Source organism: Oncorhynchus tshawytscha, linkage group LG30 (genome assembly GCF_018296145.1).
Source record: "Oncorhynchus tshawytscha isolate Ot180627B linkage group LG30, Otsh_v2.0, whole genome shotgun sequence".
Lineage (NCBI taxonomy): Eukaryota > Metazoa > Chordata > Actinopteri > Salmoniformes > Salmonidae > Oncorhynchus > Oncorhynchus tshawytscha.
Window position 1 is genome coordinate 21,655,972 of NC_056458.1, and position 16,791 is coordinate 21,672,762.

Genomic DNA, 16,791 nt, shown 5'->3' on the forward strand with positions numbered 1-16,791 from the left:
TAAAAAACAATCAATCTTCACATAATCGCTAGTTAACTACACATGATTGATGATATTACTAAGTTAACTAGCTTGTCCTGCGTTGCATAAAATCATACCATGCATACCATACCAAGCATACCATGCGATTATCTGAGGACAGCACCCAGCACACAAAAGCATTAAAACCTTTTCCAACCAGGCAGATGCGCAACAAAAGTCAGAAATAGCGTACCGACACCTCAAATATTCTACTGCTTGAGCTCCTGTTCCTCTTATAGAATATTAGCTCAAAAGAATTGTGGAGCTCCTGCAACTAAATATAAACAGTACCAGCACCCAAAATGAGTACCAGAACCAATGATGAGCAGCCTGGCGACCTCGAGCACCAGAAAGGGGAGGCGGAAGCAAACTTGACAGTACCCCCCCAATCTAGGGACACCACCTGGCATCCGACCTGGGCAAGCCTGATGGGCCGGCTGAGTCATGGGAGCCTGACGAGCATGTTGAGGCGTTGGAGCCTGACGAGCCAACCGAGGGTTGAGAGCCTCTCGAGCCAGCTGAGGCATCGCCAGTTGCTACGGCAGCGGCACCCGGACCCGATGTCACCAAAAAATAAATAAAATTAAAAAACTCCCTGATGCTTCCGATTGTGGTGTCTGCATTCTGTAATGGTCTTGAGACGACATACCCTGGGAAAAGCAAGCAAGTACAGGGTGATGGACAAGAGAAACAAAACATCATCACTGCAGCCACGGGGAGGCAATCAAAGACATGATAGAGAACAGGTGAGACCGATGAAGCACTGGTGCGGGTAATGATGGTGATAGATGTGCAGTTTGGCGACCTCGAGCCCCGTCACAATAATAACTTATTGAAAATATTAACAGAAATTTCCGTTACCAAAAAAACCTTGTAGGTTACAAATTATATGAATCAACAGTACATGGTGATATACAGTACCAGTCAAAAGTTTGGACACACCTACTCATTCAAAGGTTTTCCTTTATTTAACTATTTTCAACACTGTAGAGTAATGGTGTGTCACGTCCTGACCTTAGTTCCTTTTTTGTCTCTATTTTAGGTTGGTCAGGGCGTGAGTTGGGGTGGGCATTCTATGTTTTGTTCTGTGTGTTATATTTCTAGGTGTTTGGCCTGTTATGGTTCCCAATCAGAGGCAGCTGCCAATCGTTGTCTCTGATTGAGAACCATACTTAGGCAGCCTGTTTTCCCACTATGGGTGGTGGATAGTTATTTTCTGTTTACTGTGTTTTGCACCTGACGGAGCTGTTTCGGTTGTTTCTTTTTGTTCCTTGTTATATTTAGTGTTCAGTTTAATAAAATGACGAACACGTACCATGCTGCGCTTTGGTCCTCACCTTCTTCCACCAACGGTCGTTACATGGTGAAGTCAAAACTATGAAAGAAGACATATGGAATTATGTAGTAACCAAAAAAGTGAGAAACCAATCCATATATAGTTTAGATTTGAGGTTCTTCAAAGTAGCCCCCTTTTGCCTTGAGGACAGCTTTGCACACTCTTGACATTCTCTCAACCAGCTTCACCTGGAATGCTTTTCCAATAGTCTTGAATGAGTTCCCACATATGCTGAGCATTTGTTGGCTGCTTTTCCTTCACTCTGCGGTCCAACTCATTCCAAACCATCTCCATTGGGTTGAGGTCAGGTGATTCTGGAGAACAGGTCATCTGATGCAGCACTCCATCCATGCTGTGGTAGCCATGCTGGTTAAGGGTGCCTTGAATTCTAAATAAATCACAGACAGTGTCACCAGCAAAGCACCCCCACACCTCCTCTTCCATACTTCACGGTGGGAACTACCCATGCGGAGATGATCCGTTCACCTACTTTGCGTCTCACAACGAGACCGTGGTTGGAACCAAAAATCTCAAATTTAGACTCATCAGACCAAAGGACAGATTTCCACCGGTCTAATGTCCATTGCTCGTGTTCCTTGGGCCAAGCAAGTATCTTCGTCTTATTGGTGTGCTTAAGTAGTGGTTTCTTTGCAGCAAATTGATCATGAAGGCCTAATTAATGCAGTCTCCTATGAACAGTTGATGTTGAGATGTGTCTGTTAATTGAACTCTGAAGCATTTATTTGGGCTGCAATTTCGGAGGTTCTAATTCATTTTCTGAGACTCTAATAAATGCATCCTCTGCAGCAGTGGTAACTCTGGGTGTTCCTTTCCTGTGGCGGTCCTCATCAGAGCCAGTTTCATCAGAGCGCTTGATGGTTTTTGTAACTGCACTTGAAGACACTTTCAAAGTTCTTAAAATTTTCACAAACTGACTTTTAACAAGGCACAGCTGTTAATTGAAAGGCATTCATAAAGCTGGTCCAGAGAATGCTAAGAGTGTGCAAAGCTGTCATCAAGGCAAAGGGTGGCTACTTTGAAGAATCTCAAATATAACATATATTTTGATTTGTTTAACACTTTTTTGGTTACTACATGATTCCATGTGTTATTTCATAGTGTTGTTGTCTTCACTATTATTCTACAATGTAGAAAATAGTCAAAATAAAGAAAACCCCTTCAATGAGTAGGTGTGTTCAAACTTTTGACTGGTACTATATATACATATATGAGTTTTTATATATATATTTTTTTAGCAAAAAAAGAACCGTCCTCTCGCTGTCAACTACGTTTATTTTCAGCAAACTTAACATGTGTAAATATTTGTATGAACATAACATCAGATATAAACTGAACAAGTTCCACAGACATGTGACTAACAGAAATGTAATAATGTGTCCCTGAACAAAGGGGGGTGGGGGTCAAAATCCAAAGTAACAGTCAGTATCTGGTGTGGCCACCAGCTGCATTAAGTACTGTACCAGATTTGCCCGTTCTTGCTGTGAGATGTTACCCCACTCTTCCATCAAAGGCACCTGCAAGTTCCCAGACATTTCTGGGGGGGGAATGGCCCTATCCCTCACCCTCCGATCCAACAGGTTTCAGACGTGCTCAATAGGATTGAGATCGGGGCGCTTCATCCGGGCTCTTCGCTAGCCATGGCAGAACACTGACATTTCTTAAGTCCTCGAGCAACTGAAACAATCATGATGTGCTTGATATATTTTAGATTCAGTAGAAAAGTGGCTGACAAAAACAACATTATCTGCATTCAATGTTTTTGTCTTTCCCACAGATCTGAGAGATGGATCTCTTTTCACCAGACGCCTCGTTCAATCTGAATGGTAGCAATCTTCACAGGGGTCAGGGCAAGGAAGAAAAACAAAAACCTGACCTGCAGACAAAAGTTACAACTTTGACTTGCTCTGCCCCTCCAGGGTACTGAAATATGCCATTTGGAGCTTGGCGCTGCCCTGAGAGGTGCACACCAGAGCTGTTCTGAATAGTAAAGAATGGGCAGGCCTGGACATGTCCAAAGACTTTGGCAGAGCCAACAAAAAGTAACAAGAGCAGAGCTATGCCAGCAGATTGTTAGCGCCACACACATCCATACTAAAATAAAACCCTTCAGAGAGAAGCTAAATGAAGCACATCCCCTTCCTCTCAGTCCTGACAAAAATCCAAAACAATGTATTGTCCGTCCATGAAACAGCAGAGGGGGCACAGTATGTATGACAAGTGTACTTTCCTCCTCCTTCTCCAGAGATCTGACCCAACATGCAGTAATGAATGAATGGGTGTGCTACCCAGGAGCACAGTGGAGATGGCTGGGCTAATAAGAGATTCTGCTCTGCAGAACAAACAACTCTTTCGTTTCGCTTTTAACCTCCTCATTGCAAACTCAGATTAGACAAAGCAAGGGCTTTGTGTAGAGACAGAGAAATACAGAGGGGTTGATAGTGTGTATGGTTCCATGATAGCCACAAGAGTAAACATCAGGAGGGAGGGAGGGGTGAAGGGAAGGAGGGAGAGGGGATGGGGATCCCCCCCTCCTCGCCCCCCCTCCTCTCAGCGCTCCTTGAATGGTGATTAATTGTCAACATTACGGCTGGGCGAAATTTCCTAAAAATCACAGCTCAGCTTTTTTCTAACTTATGGCCAATTCACGATATATACAGTGCATTTGGAAAGTATTCAGACCCCTTGACTTGTTCCACATTTTCTAATGTTCTAGCCCCCCTCCCGTTCTCCTTATCTCTCACTCTTTGGGGAGAAATTGTTGGTTAAGGGCTTGTAAGTAAGCATTTCATGGTAAGGTTGTATTCCGCGCGTGTGACAAATCAAATTTGTTTTTATTTGATTTGAAAGGATTACTGGCCCACTGATTTACACAGAAATGGCACATGCTCAAAATATTAATACTTCCACAGCCAAGCAGCTAATCTAATGAGTGTGGAAGGGTAAAATAAGCCGCCGCCATTTCCACTGAAAGAAAATAGCTGATTGTCATGTTTACCACCAACATTGCAATGGGGGGAATAAAAAAATGACAAACAAAAAAGTGCTTAATATTTCCAGGGATATTCAAATGTGATTTGGAAAAGGATGAGGAAAAGGACAGATGAGGAAAAGGACAAACCCATCAGCCACTAGCATGGAGGGAAAAGAGAAAGCTGTGGCATCCCAGGTTACTGGCGATGTGTCGGCCAGTCTGATCATCACCACCAAAACACACACACGTTGTTGCTAGCTTCTGTGTGTCGCTTCACACCTTCACTGCCAGCAAGTCCATGAGAGGCTCCAATGCATTGTGAATCATCACGACTGAGCCAGTCTCAGCCCATCCCAGCAATGTCTACACACACACATACATCACACACACAAGGACACACACAGTGGGACAGGCACTTTGCAGGCTCTGAGAAGAGAGGCGAGTCGGTGTGATCCACAGAGGGAAACACAGGTTCACAACTCCGGCTGGTGAGGTAGGGGTCATGACCTCTGTGTGTTCTCAGGGCTCACAGCACACCCTCTCACCAGACAGATAGACACATAGAGAGGAGAGAGTTAGGGTCTGGCTGCCCTGAGGTCAGTCCAGTGAGGCTCCTCTGTTCTCCCGCATTGTATAGAGTGAGTGAGTGAGTGAGTGAGTGAGTGAGTGAGTGAGTGAGTGAGTGAGTGAGTGAGTGAGTGAGTGAGTGAGTGAGTGAGTGAGTGAGTGAGTGAGTGAGTGAGTGAGAGAGAGAAATGTCTATGACTCAGGAGTTCAATCTCCCCGGCAAGAGAGTATGATTAAAGTACGTCTCTGTCCATCCTCCACTGCTGCTGCAGAAGAAAATGGTCAGACCTCCAAGATGCAATCCACCATGATGTGCTAGGCTCATTTCTGCATCATTGCTCCTGCATATTCTATTTTTCACAGAAGTCATGTGAGGAGGAGGGAGCTCCATTTCTATCCTCCTTTTTAAATGGGAAGATGGGATAGGCTTTCTTGTTCAGCCTTGGCGACACAAGGTGCAAGGCGCTGCTTTATTGTGTGCCAGAGGGCGGAAGGTGCTTAGATGCCGCAATGTGTGTTAACACAAAACAAAACTGTGATTGCAGTGACCGTTTGCTCCAAACAGTGGGAATTGACGTGCAGGTGGAAGGCTGTTCTCTGCCAGGCTGGCTGCTTGTCATTTAGGGGATGAGGGGGGAAACTAAGGGAACTATCTGGTTACACCAACTTTAACGCCTTCTAAGCTCTCATTTACAGGAAGTGAATATCCCCAGAGCTTCCAGCATCAATCAAACCCATGTCCAGAACCATGCAATATTTCACATTATACAACCAGATCACTACTACCATCATCACAAAGCTAGGGCGTGCTCTATGAGGTCTTTTCAAACAGATGTAACAAGCCCTTTTCATGATCTTTTACAATAATCACTCATTTAACCAGCTCTATCAATTAATCAATATTTTATAAAGCCCTTTTTACATCAGCAGATGTCACAAAGTGCTATACAGAAACTCAGCCTAAAACCCCAAACAGCAAGCAATGCAGATGTAGAAGCACGGTGGCTAGGAAAAACTCCCTAGAAAGGCAGGAACCTAGGAAGAAACCTAGAGAGGAACCAGGCTCTGAGGGGTGGCCAGCCCTCTCCTGACAGTGCCAGGTGGAGATTATAAAAGAACATTGCCATTAAGGCCAGATTGTAGCTTCAAGACCTTCAAATGTCTATACGTCTATAATCTTTGGTGAATATGTGAAAAGGTGCATCGAAAGACAAATGAATCCCTCATTTATCTCGTGACCAGCTAAGGCAATCTGAAACTCCTGGTCTGAGAGGGCTCTGGCTTGGACTGTATTCTTCTATTAATAGGCCAAAGCCATTACACAGGACCATGGCAAGTATTATAGCCAAGCTAGCGTGTGTGTGTGTGTGTGTGTGTGTGTGTGTGTGTGCGCCCACTCCCTCTAGCCTCACCTGTAAGTTCGTGATGGATCAGCTTGGCAAAGTTGGGGTCGTCCCCCCACCAGAAGAGCCAGAGCTCCCTACGTCCGGGCCTCTGGCTCCGCCGCCACACACTCAGCACGTCCGCTTTGATGCAGCGGCTGAAGCTGCACAGGATGGGGTCCTCCTCAGTCACCGGGAAGAGGATGGGTGCCGAGGTGGGGCCTTGCCACACGTACCGCTTCCATTTGATCCCCGTCAAGTCCGCCTGAGGGGAAGGAGGGGGAGAGAGAGTCTCAATTTCTGCTACAATCACCAGTACTCAGCACCAAGCCAGTTCTTGTGAGTACTAAAGAGCAAGCATTAATTCTCCTTTATGGAGCATCTGCCTCCTCAGCAGGAACACTTATGACAAGGAGACACAAAGGAAGACAGCCACAGGAAGAGAAAAACAGAGAGAGAGGAGAGAGAGAGAAAGAGAGAGGAGAGAGACAGAGATATAGAGGGAGGAGAGAGAGGGAAAACAGAAAGAGTCAGGAGAAAGAGACAACGATAGGGGCAGGGAGAAGAGAGAGATAGAGGGAGGAGAAAGAAAGATATAGAGCGAGGAAAGAGAGGGAGGAAAGAGAGAGCGATAAAGGAAGACAGAGAGGAGGATTGAGACAACAGACAGACAGATGGTGATAGAAAAGGCTGCAATATAAACAGACAGAAACACGGCTGGAGAACGAAGCAGCACACACAAAAAAGCATGTTTGTTTTTGTTCCGACTGAAAGCACCTGAAGCTAAAATGCGCACAATCTCCAGAAAAACAACATGAACAACGTGTTCAAAGCTCGATAAAACTCCCTAATGCATGTAAATGGGTTCTCTGACCAACTTCATCTTTTTTAATGATGAGTGCTTTGGGGAGTGTGCCCACTGCTCTCTAATAACCTATGTTGTTTGGCTTTTATAGAGAGTGAAAACACAACACAGAGAAACTCATAGGTCATAAATCACAGGCAGCAGCAGCACAGGGTACCACAGCGTTATGTTAAAGCAGGAACATTACGCTCCACTGCTACTGCAGCCTGCTTAGCCGTGCCGGCTGGCTGCCACTCATCAGACAGCCCTACGTACATACAACCAACCAGCGATCCCTGTGCTCATGTCCTACACTGACGCCATACACTGTCTCTCACACCACTAACACACCACTAACACTTACACTGCTGAATACATCATGCCTTCCAGTGTTTTAGGCTTACACTCTGTGCCCATGTCATACACTTACACACTGCAAAAGCCAACACTATCCCCACAACCTATGTTGCCTTGCAGTACTACTCTTGATGGAGCTGGCTCTCCTATCTATCCTTGCAGCACGGCAGACAGTTTACCAGATTATTTAAAACTGGACCTACTGATTTTTTAGGCAGGTTATTTTGCGCTGCTAGGCAATATGTTCCAGTCGACCAATTGTCACTTTGTTAGAAGTAGACGATTTATTAAAATTTGAGGGTAAAATGAAATGAATTTAAAAGCTATGACCGAGTAATAAAGGCTGGTTGTGTTATAGCTAGTCTTTAGCCTAGTCACGGATAAACTGGGAGATGTGTTGTCAGCTGGAGTCAGGTTTTAGTTATCCATTCTAACATGACAGCAAGGAAGGCCATACACTGGCCAGAGAACACTACTGAAATCATAATGCTAAAATTATCTCAGCAAAAAATTGCTAGTCTCATATACCAAATATGATGAGCAACTTTAACTACACTGAACAGGAGTATTTCTGTCTGTAATAAAGCCCTTTTGTGGGGAAAAACACATGCTGATTGGCTGGGCTTGGCTCCCCAGTGGGTGGGCCTGGCTGCCAAGTGGGTGGGCCTATGGCTGTACCCCTGCCCAGTCATGTGAAATCAATAGATCAGGGCCTAATGAATTTATTTCAGTTGACTGATTTCCTTATTGTAACGGATCTCATCCTCCTCTTCTGAGGAGGAGTAGCGAGAAGGATCGGAGGACCAATGCGCAGCGTGGTAAGTGTCCATTATGTTTAATCAAAACACAGCAGAACACTGGAACAAAACAATAAACGTGAATAAACGAAACAGTCCCGTGTGGTAACAAACACTGACACATAAGACAAACACCCACAACTCAAAAGTGAAACCAGGCTACCTAAGTATGATTCTCAATCAGGGACAACGATTGACAGCTGCCTCTGATTGAGAACCATACTAGGCCGAACACGGAAATCCCAAATTATAGAAAAAGGAACATAGACAATCCACCCAACTCACGCCCTGACCATACTAAAACAAAGACATAACAAAGGAACTAAGGTCAGAATGTGACACTTATATGAACTGTAACTCAGTCAAATCTTTGAAATTGTTGCATGGTGCATTTATATTTGTGTTCAGTATACGTAAATTGAGAGATACTAATTATTGAAAGCTTATAGGCTGTTGAGTTTGTGGCACAATCTCAACAACAACAAAAAATCACAAGATGACTACAAATATATTCCACACATGGCCAAAACAAAAAATGACCTTCCTCAACATTACTCTATCCCACGTGCCCCTAAATTTGCTTTTCAATACCAAGATGTATTATGATGGGCAGACACACCAACTCCCAGCCTCTTACATAACTGCCATGTTATCACGTATTATCAATCCATCAAGCAACATCATAGGAAATATATCACGTCAGGAATCTTGCTCAAGGGCATTCAAACGCTGTTCCAGACAAGACCCTATTCACATGCCAATGTTCAATTATCATATAGGCCTATAGCCTATAGCTTATTCCTTCCACAGTATAGTACTACTGCTGCAGTTTATGTTTCACTAACTCCCTCCATCAAGTCCTCTCTCTGGCAGACACAGTGGTGTGAGGAACTACCTGACACCTGCATCTTGCAGAGAAACATCTGTGCTGCACAGAAAGAAAGGGGATGGGGAAAAAAACTGAAGTGTGAAACCAGATCGTCCGCACTTATAGAAACGGACTGTTTCTGAAACGGGCCATGCTTGGACAGTTTGCCTGCATACATCTCACTTATTCTTCTACAGAAATGTATTTTCATCGCACAATCCAGTCTTCTGATGACAGCTCTGATATTTTGTCAATGTGAGGCTATTGGCTTGGTTGTTTTCCCTTTCAAAGATCAAGTTGAAGCTTTCGATACTTAAACTAGGCTATTCTCTGCAAACACTAAGTGGCAATCTTCAAGAGGTAGATTGCACCGTCAAGGGTCTGTGTGCCTTCTGCGGTCAATCAATCAATCCATCTTTTCAGTACATCTGAGTTCCAGTCTGTATGCAGGATGAATGAGTGAGTGTCAGCGAAACCTGTGTGTTTCCTTCAAAATGACTAATGGCACGGCTAGCTGACTGTTAGTATTATGCTCAGGTATGTGGGGAACTGTATATGCAAAGTGTACCCCACCAAAAGGGCAAGAACCAGGGTGAAGTTAAGTTTCCCTTTTCAGATGGCAAGCCAAACCCCCATTGCGGCGATAGGGGAATCTGAGGGCAAAGCCATTTGACAGACTCAGGAAGTTGACGTTAAATCGGCCTGGGATTTGAGGGTTACGACCCCTCCTTTCATCAGCTGCTCAGCTCTGCTTATATTCCCTCTCACAGCTCAGAGCTCCAGGTCCCATTGTGGAGTACACTTAGTGCCAACAGCTGCCTATCCTTCCCTCTCACAGCTCAGAGCTCCAGGTCCCATTGTGGAGTACACTTAGTGCCAACAGCTGCCTATCCTTCCCTCTCACAGCTCAGAGCTCCAGGTCCCATTGTGGAGTACACTAGTGCCAACAGCTGCCTATCCTTCCCTCTCACAGCTCAGAGCTCCAGGTCCCATTGTGGAGTACACTTAGTGCCAACAGCTGCCTATCCTTCCCTCTCACAGCTCAGAGCTCCAGGTCCCATTGTGGAGTACACTTAGTGCCAACAGCTGCCTATCCTTCCCTCTCACAGCTCAGAGCTCCAGGTCCCATTGTGGAGTACACTTAGTGCCAACAGCTGCCTATCCTTCCCTTGCTTTGGGGCGGCAGGTAGCCTGGCGGGTAGGTTGCAACCGAAAGGTTGCTGGATCGAATCTCTGAGCTGACAAGGTAAAAATCTGTTGTTCTGCCCCTGAGCAAGGCAGTTAACCCACTGTTCCCTGGGTGCCGATGACGTGGATGTGGATTAAGGCAGCCCCCCACACCTCTCTGATTCAGAGGTTAAATGCAGAAGACACATTTCAGTTGAAAGCATTCAACTGACTAGGCATGTACAACTGACTAGGCATGTACAACTGACTAGGTATGTACAACTGACTAGGCATGTACAACTGACTAGGTATGTACAACTGACTAGGTATGTACAACTGACTAGGTATGTACAACTGACTAGGCATGTACAACTGACTAGGTATGTACAACTGACTAGATATGTACAACTGACTAGGTATGTACAACTGACTAAGTATGTACAACTGACTAGGTATGTACAACTGACTAGGCATGTACAACTGACTAGGTATGTACAACTGACTAGGTATGTACAACTGACTAGGTATGTACAACTGACTAGGCATGTACAACTGACTAGGCATGTACAACTGACTAGGCATGTACAACTGACTAGGCATGTACAACTGACTAGGCATGTACAACTGACTAGGCATGTACAACTGACTAGGTATGTACAACTGACTAGGCATGTACAACTGACTAGGTATCCCCCTTTCCTTTAACTTTCACTTCCTGACATTCTCCCTCCCAGAGACAGGCAACAGGTGAAGTTGCTCAAATCAATCCTGAGCAGACGGATAGACACCCCACCACCACTACAAGAAACTCTCCGTCAAGGCCTCACCCTCCTGTGGCAACCCATGAAACTAGTTAACAAGTGTCTGTTTGCATCTTAGAGAACTGGAGAGAAATGCAAATCCACTTGGTCTACTCTCTTGTCTCTCCCAGCCTTTCCTTCTGCACAGCATGTGTCGCTGCTGTTGTTTTTGTTCTAATCCTGCCCAGCCTTTCCTTCTGCACAGCATGTGTCGCTGCTGTTGTTTTTGTTCTAATCCTGCCCAGCCTTTCCTTCTGCACAGCATGTGTCGCTGCTGTTGTTTTTGTTCTAATCCTGCCCAGCCTTTCCTTCTGCACAGCATGTGTCGCTGCTGTGGTTTTTGTTCTAATCCTGCCCAGCCTTTCCTTCTGCACAGCATGTGTCGCTGCTGTTGTTTTTGTTCTAATCCTGCCCAGCCTTTCCTTCTGCACAGCATGTGTCGCTGCTGTGGTTTTTGTTCTAATCCTGCCCAGCCTATCCTTCTGCACAGCATGTGTCGCTGCTGTGGTTTTTGTTCTAATCCTGCCCAGCCCGGAAGGAGTTTGATACCCGCTATAATGACTTTCTTCTACACAAGGTTGAGAACTTAAGACTTCCAGGAGACACTAGTTGTGAGGGCAGTTGTGATGTGACTTTTTTTTAAAGCAAATTAACTAATCTTCAAACTTTACCAAAATCCGCTTAACTTCAAATACAAACAGGAATTGTATATAAAACATTGTTATAAGACTCCTGGGAACTGTTTAAAGTTATGGTAAAAGTGCCACTGTTCACTGCTTTCTTTTAGCTTAAAACCAATAAGTCTGGTTAGTGTACAAGTCATACAGGACTGTGAACAGAAGCACTGGTATCATGCTTAGTCTCAGTATGCAGTAAAATGTCTCCCTGCTATTGCAATACAGCAGCCAGTCATTCACTACTAGCCTCGTAGCTTCTCCTGTTCATTCAGCTCTACTGTCAAATGCTTTGGAAAAGGACAGTTCATGTCTATCAATGTCCAAAGTGTATCATTATTTATTAATTGAACCTTCATGGTGGGGAATTGTTAGGATATGTCATGCAGTGCATATTGTACAAAAAAAATGCAATGCATTGATACAAACCTATAGATAGTGCACTACTGAGAAGCCTCTAGAGTAGTAGTAGTGTCAGGGACAAGAGTGGACATGTGAGCTTTTTCCTTCAGTAATAGTAGGCTATAACCTGGGGTGTCTATTAGGTACTGTTGGTTGTATGCGTTTATGATAGCTATATAATTCAATTGTTTTACGACTGACTGGCAACGGGATCAATCAGCACTATGAGAACTACAACAGCAAAATAAATACACACAACAACTCTAGCAATACTGTGAAATGCATTAATCTGTCATGAACAATGTATTCAACTTGACAACTTGCCAGACAGGAAGTGAGTCCTAAAGTCTATCATGCACTAACAATAGCCAAGAATACATTCTTGTTTATTAATATTTCAGCCCGTGCCTCCGTTAAGTATGCGCGAGCCAAGAGTGTAAACAACAAATGATTGGCAAGCAAACCTGACAACTTCAAAGGGAAAGTACTGTATATGTAAACCAGCGAATAGGACACGCTGTTTCAGTAACGAAGCTCTTCATTGGCTACTTTAAAGAAAACAATGTAGCAAGCAATGTATCGGAACAACTACACCGGCCCACTGACAAGAGCAGCATGATTCATTCATTGAACATGGGAGTTGAAATTAGAGGCCAATGTTCACAAGCCTTTACTTTGCATTCCACGACGGAATGTAAATGTATTTGTCATTTAGTTAACTTGCTATTTGTGCAAATGAACGACATTGCAAGCTAGTTAGCAGGCTAGCAAACTGATTGGGTTTATTTTTAGGTCACGTAAACATGCTGCACAATGCATTCGATAAAAAGCATAACGTTACTTCAACCAAGCAAACAACTAGAAGAGGCAAAACATGCATCATGCATGGTATTCAGTGTTGCTAGTTATATCTAGCTGGCTAAGATGTTTATCAACACACATTACATTAGTTGCACAGTCATTTCCTAAAACTCTCAGGGCTGGAATGTATGTAATATGATCAAACTGAACATGTATGATGGCAAACACATGCATGCAGCTGTAAGTGGTAGATAACCTTATTATTTCTTCATCTTGCACAACTTCTCAGTATGCAAATAGCCATTGCCTTGGTGAATGATGTTTGAATTGCAGTGCTCGAAGGGCCCTACGACTGTTTTCTCACTGCTGTGGCTACCGTTTTTGCTCTCTTCAGCTAGTTAAAAATGGCTGCTTTTCCTTTAGTTTTAAATCTTACCAGACAAAATAGATTGGAATGGCAATCCTCCAAGCTGGCCCCGTTTGGTACAAAACAAGAACTCATCCTTTCACAGCGAGATCGAACATTTCATCATTTCAGTTCCGGGGAAAATAAATACCGATTTCCACTAGTATTTTTGCAAGATGTATAAGCTAATCAACGAAAATTATTTTTACGAATCGGCTGGAGTATGTAATTCAACAACCCTTCGAAAGCTATTATCCGCCCAAAAATAAAAGCAGTTAAAATATCGTCTTCGCAACCTCTCTGTCGACCTCTCAAATACACATGAAGTAAACAAATTAAAGGGAGCGAAAAATGCTTTAAAACAAAAAGAAAAGGAGAGTAAATAAGCAACTCTCCCCCTCCCCCTTAGCTTAAAACGGTCTTTGCTAAAAACGTCCCTCTACTCCTCCATCACCATCAAAATCGATGTAAAAACGAATAACATCCTTAAAAACCAATCGAAAATTGGCATATGCCTATATTTTTGCGGTAATTTTAACCATTATTTCGGTCTCTGTTCCTGCTGGTTTCCATTTGAATTCATGGATTCCTTTCTTTAATGGCGGCCACAGGGAGAACTCTGCCTCCCAAAGCCTATTGGCTCATTGTGGTCATGAGGGCTGTAATAACACAGTAACTGATGGGTATTGCCGCTAGGCGAGAGCAAGAGGCGCTACTGAGCAACCAGATTCTGTTACTAATGATCAAACCTAACTTGCCGACTTTCACAGTGCACCACCTAGTGCATACACAAAGAAATGTATCCATTCCTTGCATCAATATTTACATCATTCAACTGTGTGTGCCCTGCCCTGCCTGCCCTTGCAATCCAATCAAAGCCCTAATTCGAGTACAACACGTGCACCTTGAATGTGTCAATGTAGGTGGGGATGCAATGTTACACTATTGTAACACCATTGTGAAGCTGTAGTAACACTGTAACAGTTGAAGCAGATGAATAGATTTCAAGAGTTGCCCCAGGCCACACATGCCATGAAAGAACTAACCGTGACATGATCAAATTATTGTTGCACCTCTGTGTGAAGAAATTACTTTATTTTGTTTTTTTTGCTGCCAATCCTTCAAGATGATTGAATACATTTGGTTATGATGAAGTATTCAGTCAATTTCAATTTACTGATGCAACCCAATAGTGAAATACACTTCTTCTTTTTGTTCAAATACTTTTTTTTTCTTACAATAGATACTGAGCTCTACTCCTTCATTTGTATAAAAATGTCAATTAGGCTAATCATTTTAGATGATTGGTTGTAATGAATGCACAGAATTCTAAGGAGCCACATTGAAGCAAAGCATTCAGCACAATTTGCCATTTTAACTTATCTAATAATCTATATAAAAAATGCTATGCCGCTCCAGCTGATAATGGCATCTCTTTGTCACACTGCCTGTGAGATTCTCAGTCAAAGTCATAGCCCATCCAGTGCATGGCCAGGTGTTCATGCTTGCTGCTGTGATACTGTGCAGGCCAGTCTCCAAGGCCAGATAGTAGATCATGTGTTTCTCTCCCTTCATCAGTGATTCTGATCTAATCCTGACAGGTCCAACAGCTCCCATCGTTATATCTATCTCCCACCAGACAGCACTGATAATCTCTCTCTCTCTCTCTCTCTCTCTCTCTCTCTCGCTCTCCCTGCTCTTTTCACTTTATCATCACTCCCACTAGATATGAGAAGCTATTGGGGAATGATTAAATGTCTGTGTGATTGTTTTAAAGAAAAACATTTGATGATAGACCTCATAAGCACAATTGTCATAACATTGCAACTAACAGGAAATGCATATCTAATCTTCTGAGGTTATTTCTCTCTCTTACTTATCTCGTTTTAATCTCTACTGACACAATGCCAAACTACAAGAACAACTGTGAAAATGAAAGTATAGCAGACAGTACCAGTTAAACAGACCTACTCATTCAAGGGTTTTTCTTTATTTTAATATTATCTACATTGTAGAATAATAGTGAAGACATCAAAACTATGAAATAACACATATGGAATCATGTAGTAACCAAAAAAGTGTTAAACAAATCTAAATATATTTTCTATTTGAGATTCTTCAAAATAGCCACCCTTTACCTTGAAGACAGCTTTGCACACTCTTGGCATTCTCTCAACCAGCTTCATGAGGTAGTCACTTGGAATGCGTTTCAATGAACAGGTGTACCTTGTTAAAAATTAATTTGTGGAATTTCTTTCCTTCTTCATGAGTTTGAGCCAATCACTTGTGTTGTGACAAGTTAGGGGGGAAAACAGAAGATGGTATAAGTCCATATTATGGCAAGAACAGCTCAAATAACCAAAGAGAAACGACAGTCCATCATTACTTTAAGACATGAAGGTTAGTCAATGCGGAAAATGTCAAGAACTTTGAAAGTTCCTTTAAGTGCAGTTACAAAAACCATCAAGCGCTATGATGAAATTGGCTCTCATGAGGACCGCCACAGGAAAGGAAGACCCAGAGTTACCTCTGCTGCAGAGGATGAGTTCATTAGATTTACCAGCCTCATAAATCGGCAATTAATTGCACCTCAGATTGCACCTCACAGAGTTCAAGTAACAGACACAGCTCAACATCAGCTGTTCAAAGGAGACTGTGTGAATCAGGCCTTCATGGTCAAATTGCTGCAAAGAAACCACTACTAAAGGACACCACTAAGAAGAAAATACATTAGACATTAGACTGGTGGAAATCTCTCATTTGGTCTGATGAGTCCAAATTGGAGATGTTTGGTTCCAACCACTGTCTCTTTGTGATGGATGATCTCCACCTGTGTGGTTCCCACCGTGAAGCAGGGAGGAGGAGGTGTGATGGTGTGGGGGTGCTTTGCTGGTGAAACTGTCGGTGATTTATTTAGAAATCAAGGCACACTAAACCAGCATGGCTACCACAGCATTATGCAGCAATACACCATCCCATCTGGTTTGCACTTAGTGGGACTATTATTTGTTTGTCAACAGGACAATGGCCCAGAACACACCTCCAGGCTGTGTAAGAGCTATTTGACCAAGATGGAGAGTGATGGAGTGCTGCATCAGTTGACCTGGCCTCCACAATCACCCGACCTCAACCAAATTGAGATGGTTTGGGATGTGTTGGACCGCAGAGTGAAGGAAAAGTGCTCAGCATATGTGGGAACTCCTGTTGGAAAAGCATTCCAGGTGACAACCTCGTGAAGCTGGTTGAGAGAATGCAAAGCTGTCATCAAGGCAAAGGGTTTGAAGAATATAAAATATGAATTATATTTTGATTTGTTAAACACTTTTTTTAGTTACTACATGATTCCATTTGTGTTATTTCACAGTTTTGATGTCTTC

At 43.4% G+C, this 16,791-nt stretch overlaps 1 protein-coding gene across 2 annotated transcripts in view; it reads right to left on the reverse strand.

Annotated features, from left to right (window-relative positions):
* LOC112228588 (mediator of RNA polymerase II transcription subunit 13-like) overlaps positions 1 to 14,052 on the reverse strand; it is a 148,927-nt gene extending 134,875 nt beyond the window's left edge. For both annotated transcript variants that reach the window (XM_042309659.1, XM_042309658.1), the window contains exons 1-2: positions 13,445 to 14,052; positions 6,329 to 6,563 (exon numbers count right to left, since the gene is read on the reverse strand). In XM_042309659.1, coding sequence (XP_042165593.1) covers positions 6,329 to 6,563; positions 13,445 to 13,510 — 301 coding nt within the window. In that variant the 5' untranslated portion in view covers positions 13,511 to 14,052. The remainder of the gene's footprint in view (positions 1 to 6,328; positions 6,564 to 13,444) is intronic.
* Between the last annotated feature and the right edge of the window lie 2,739 nt (positions 14,053 to 16,791).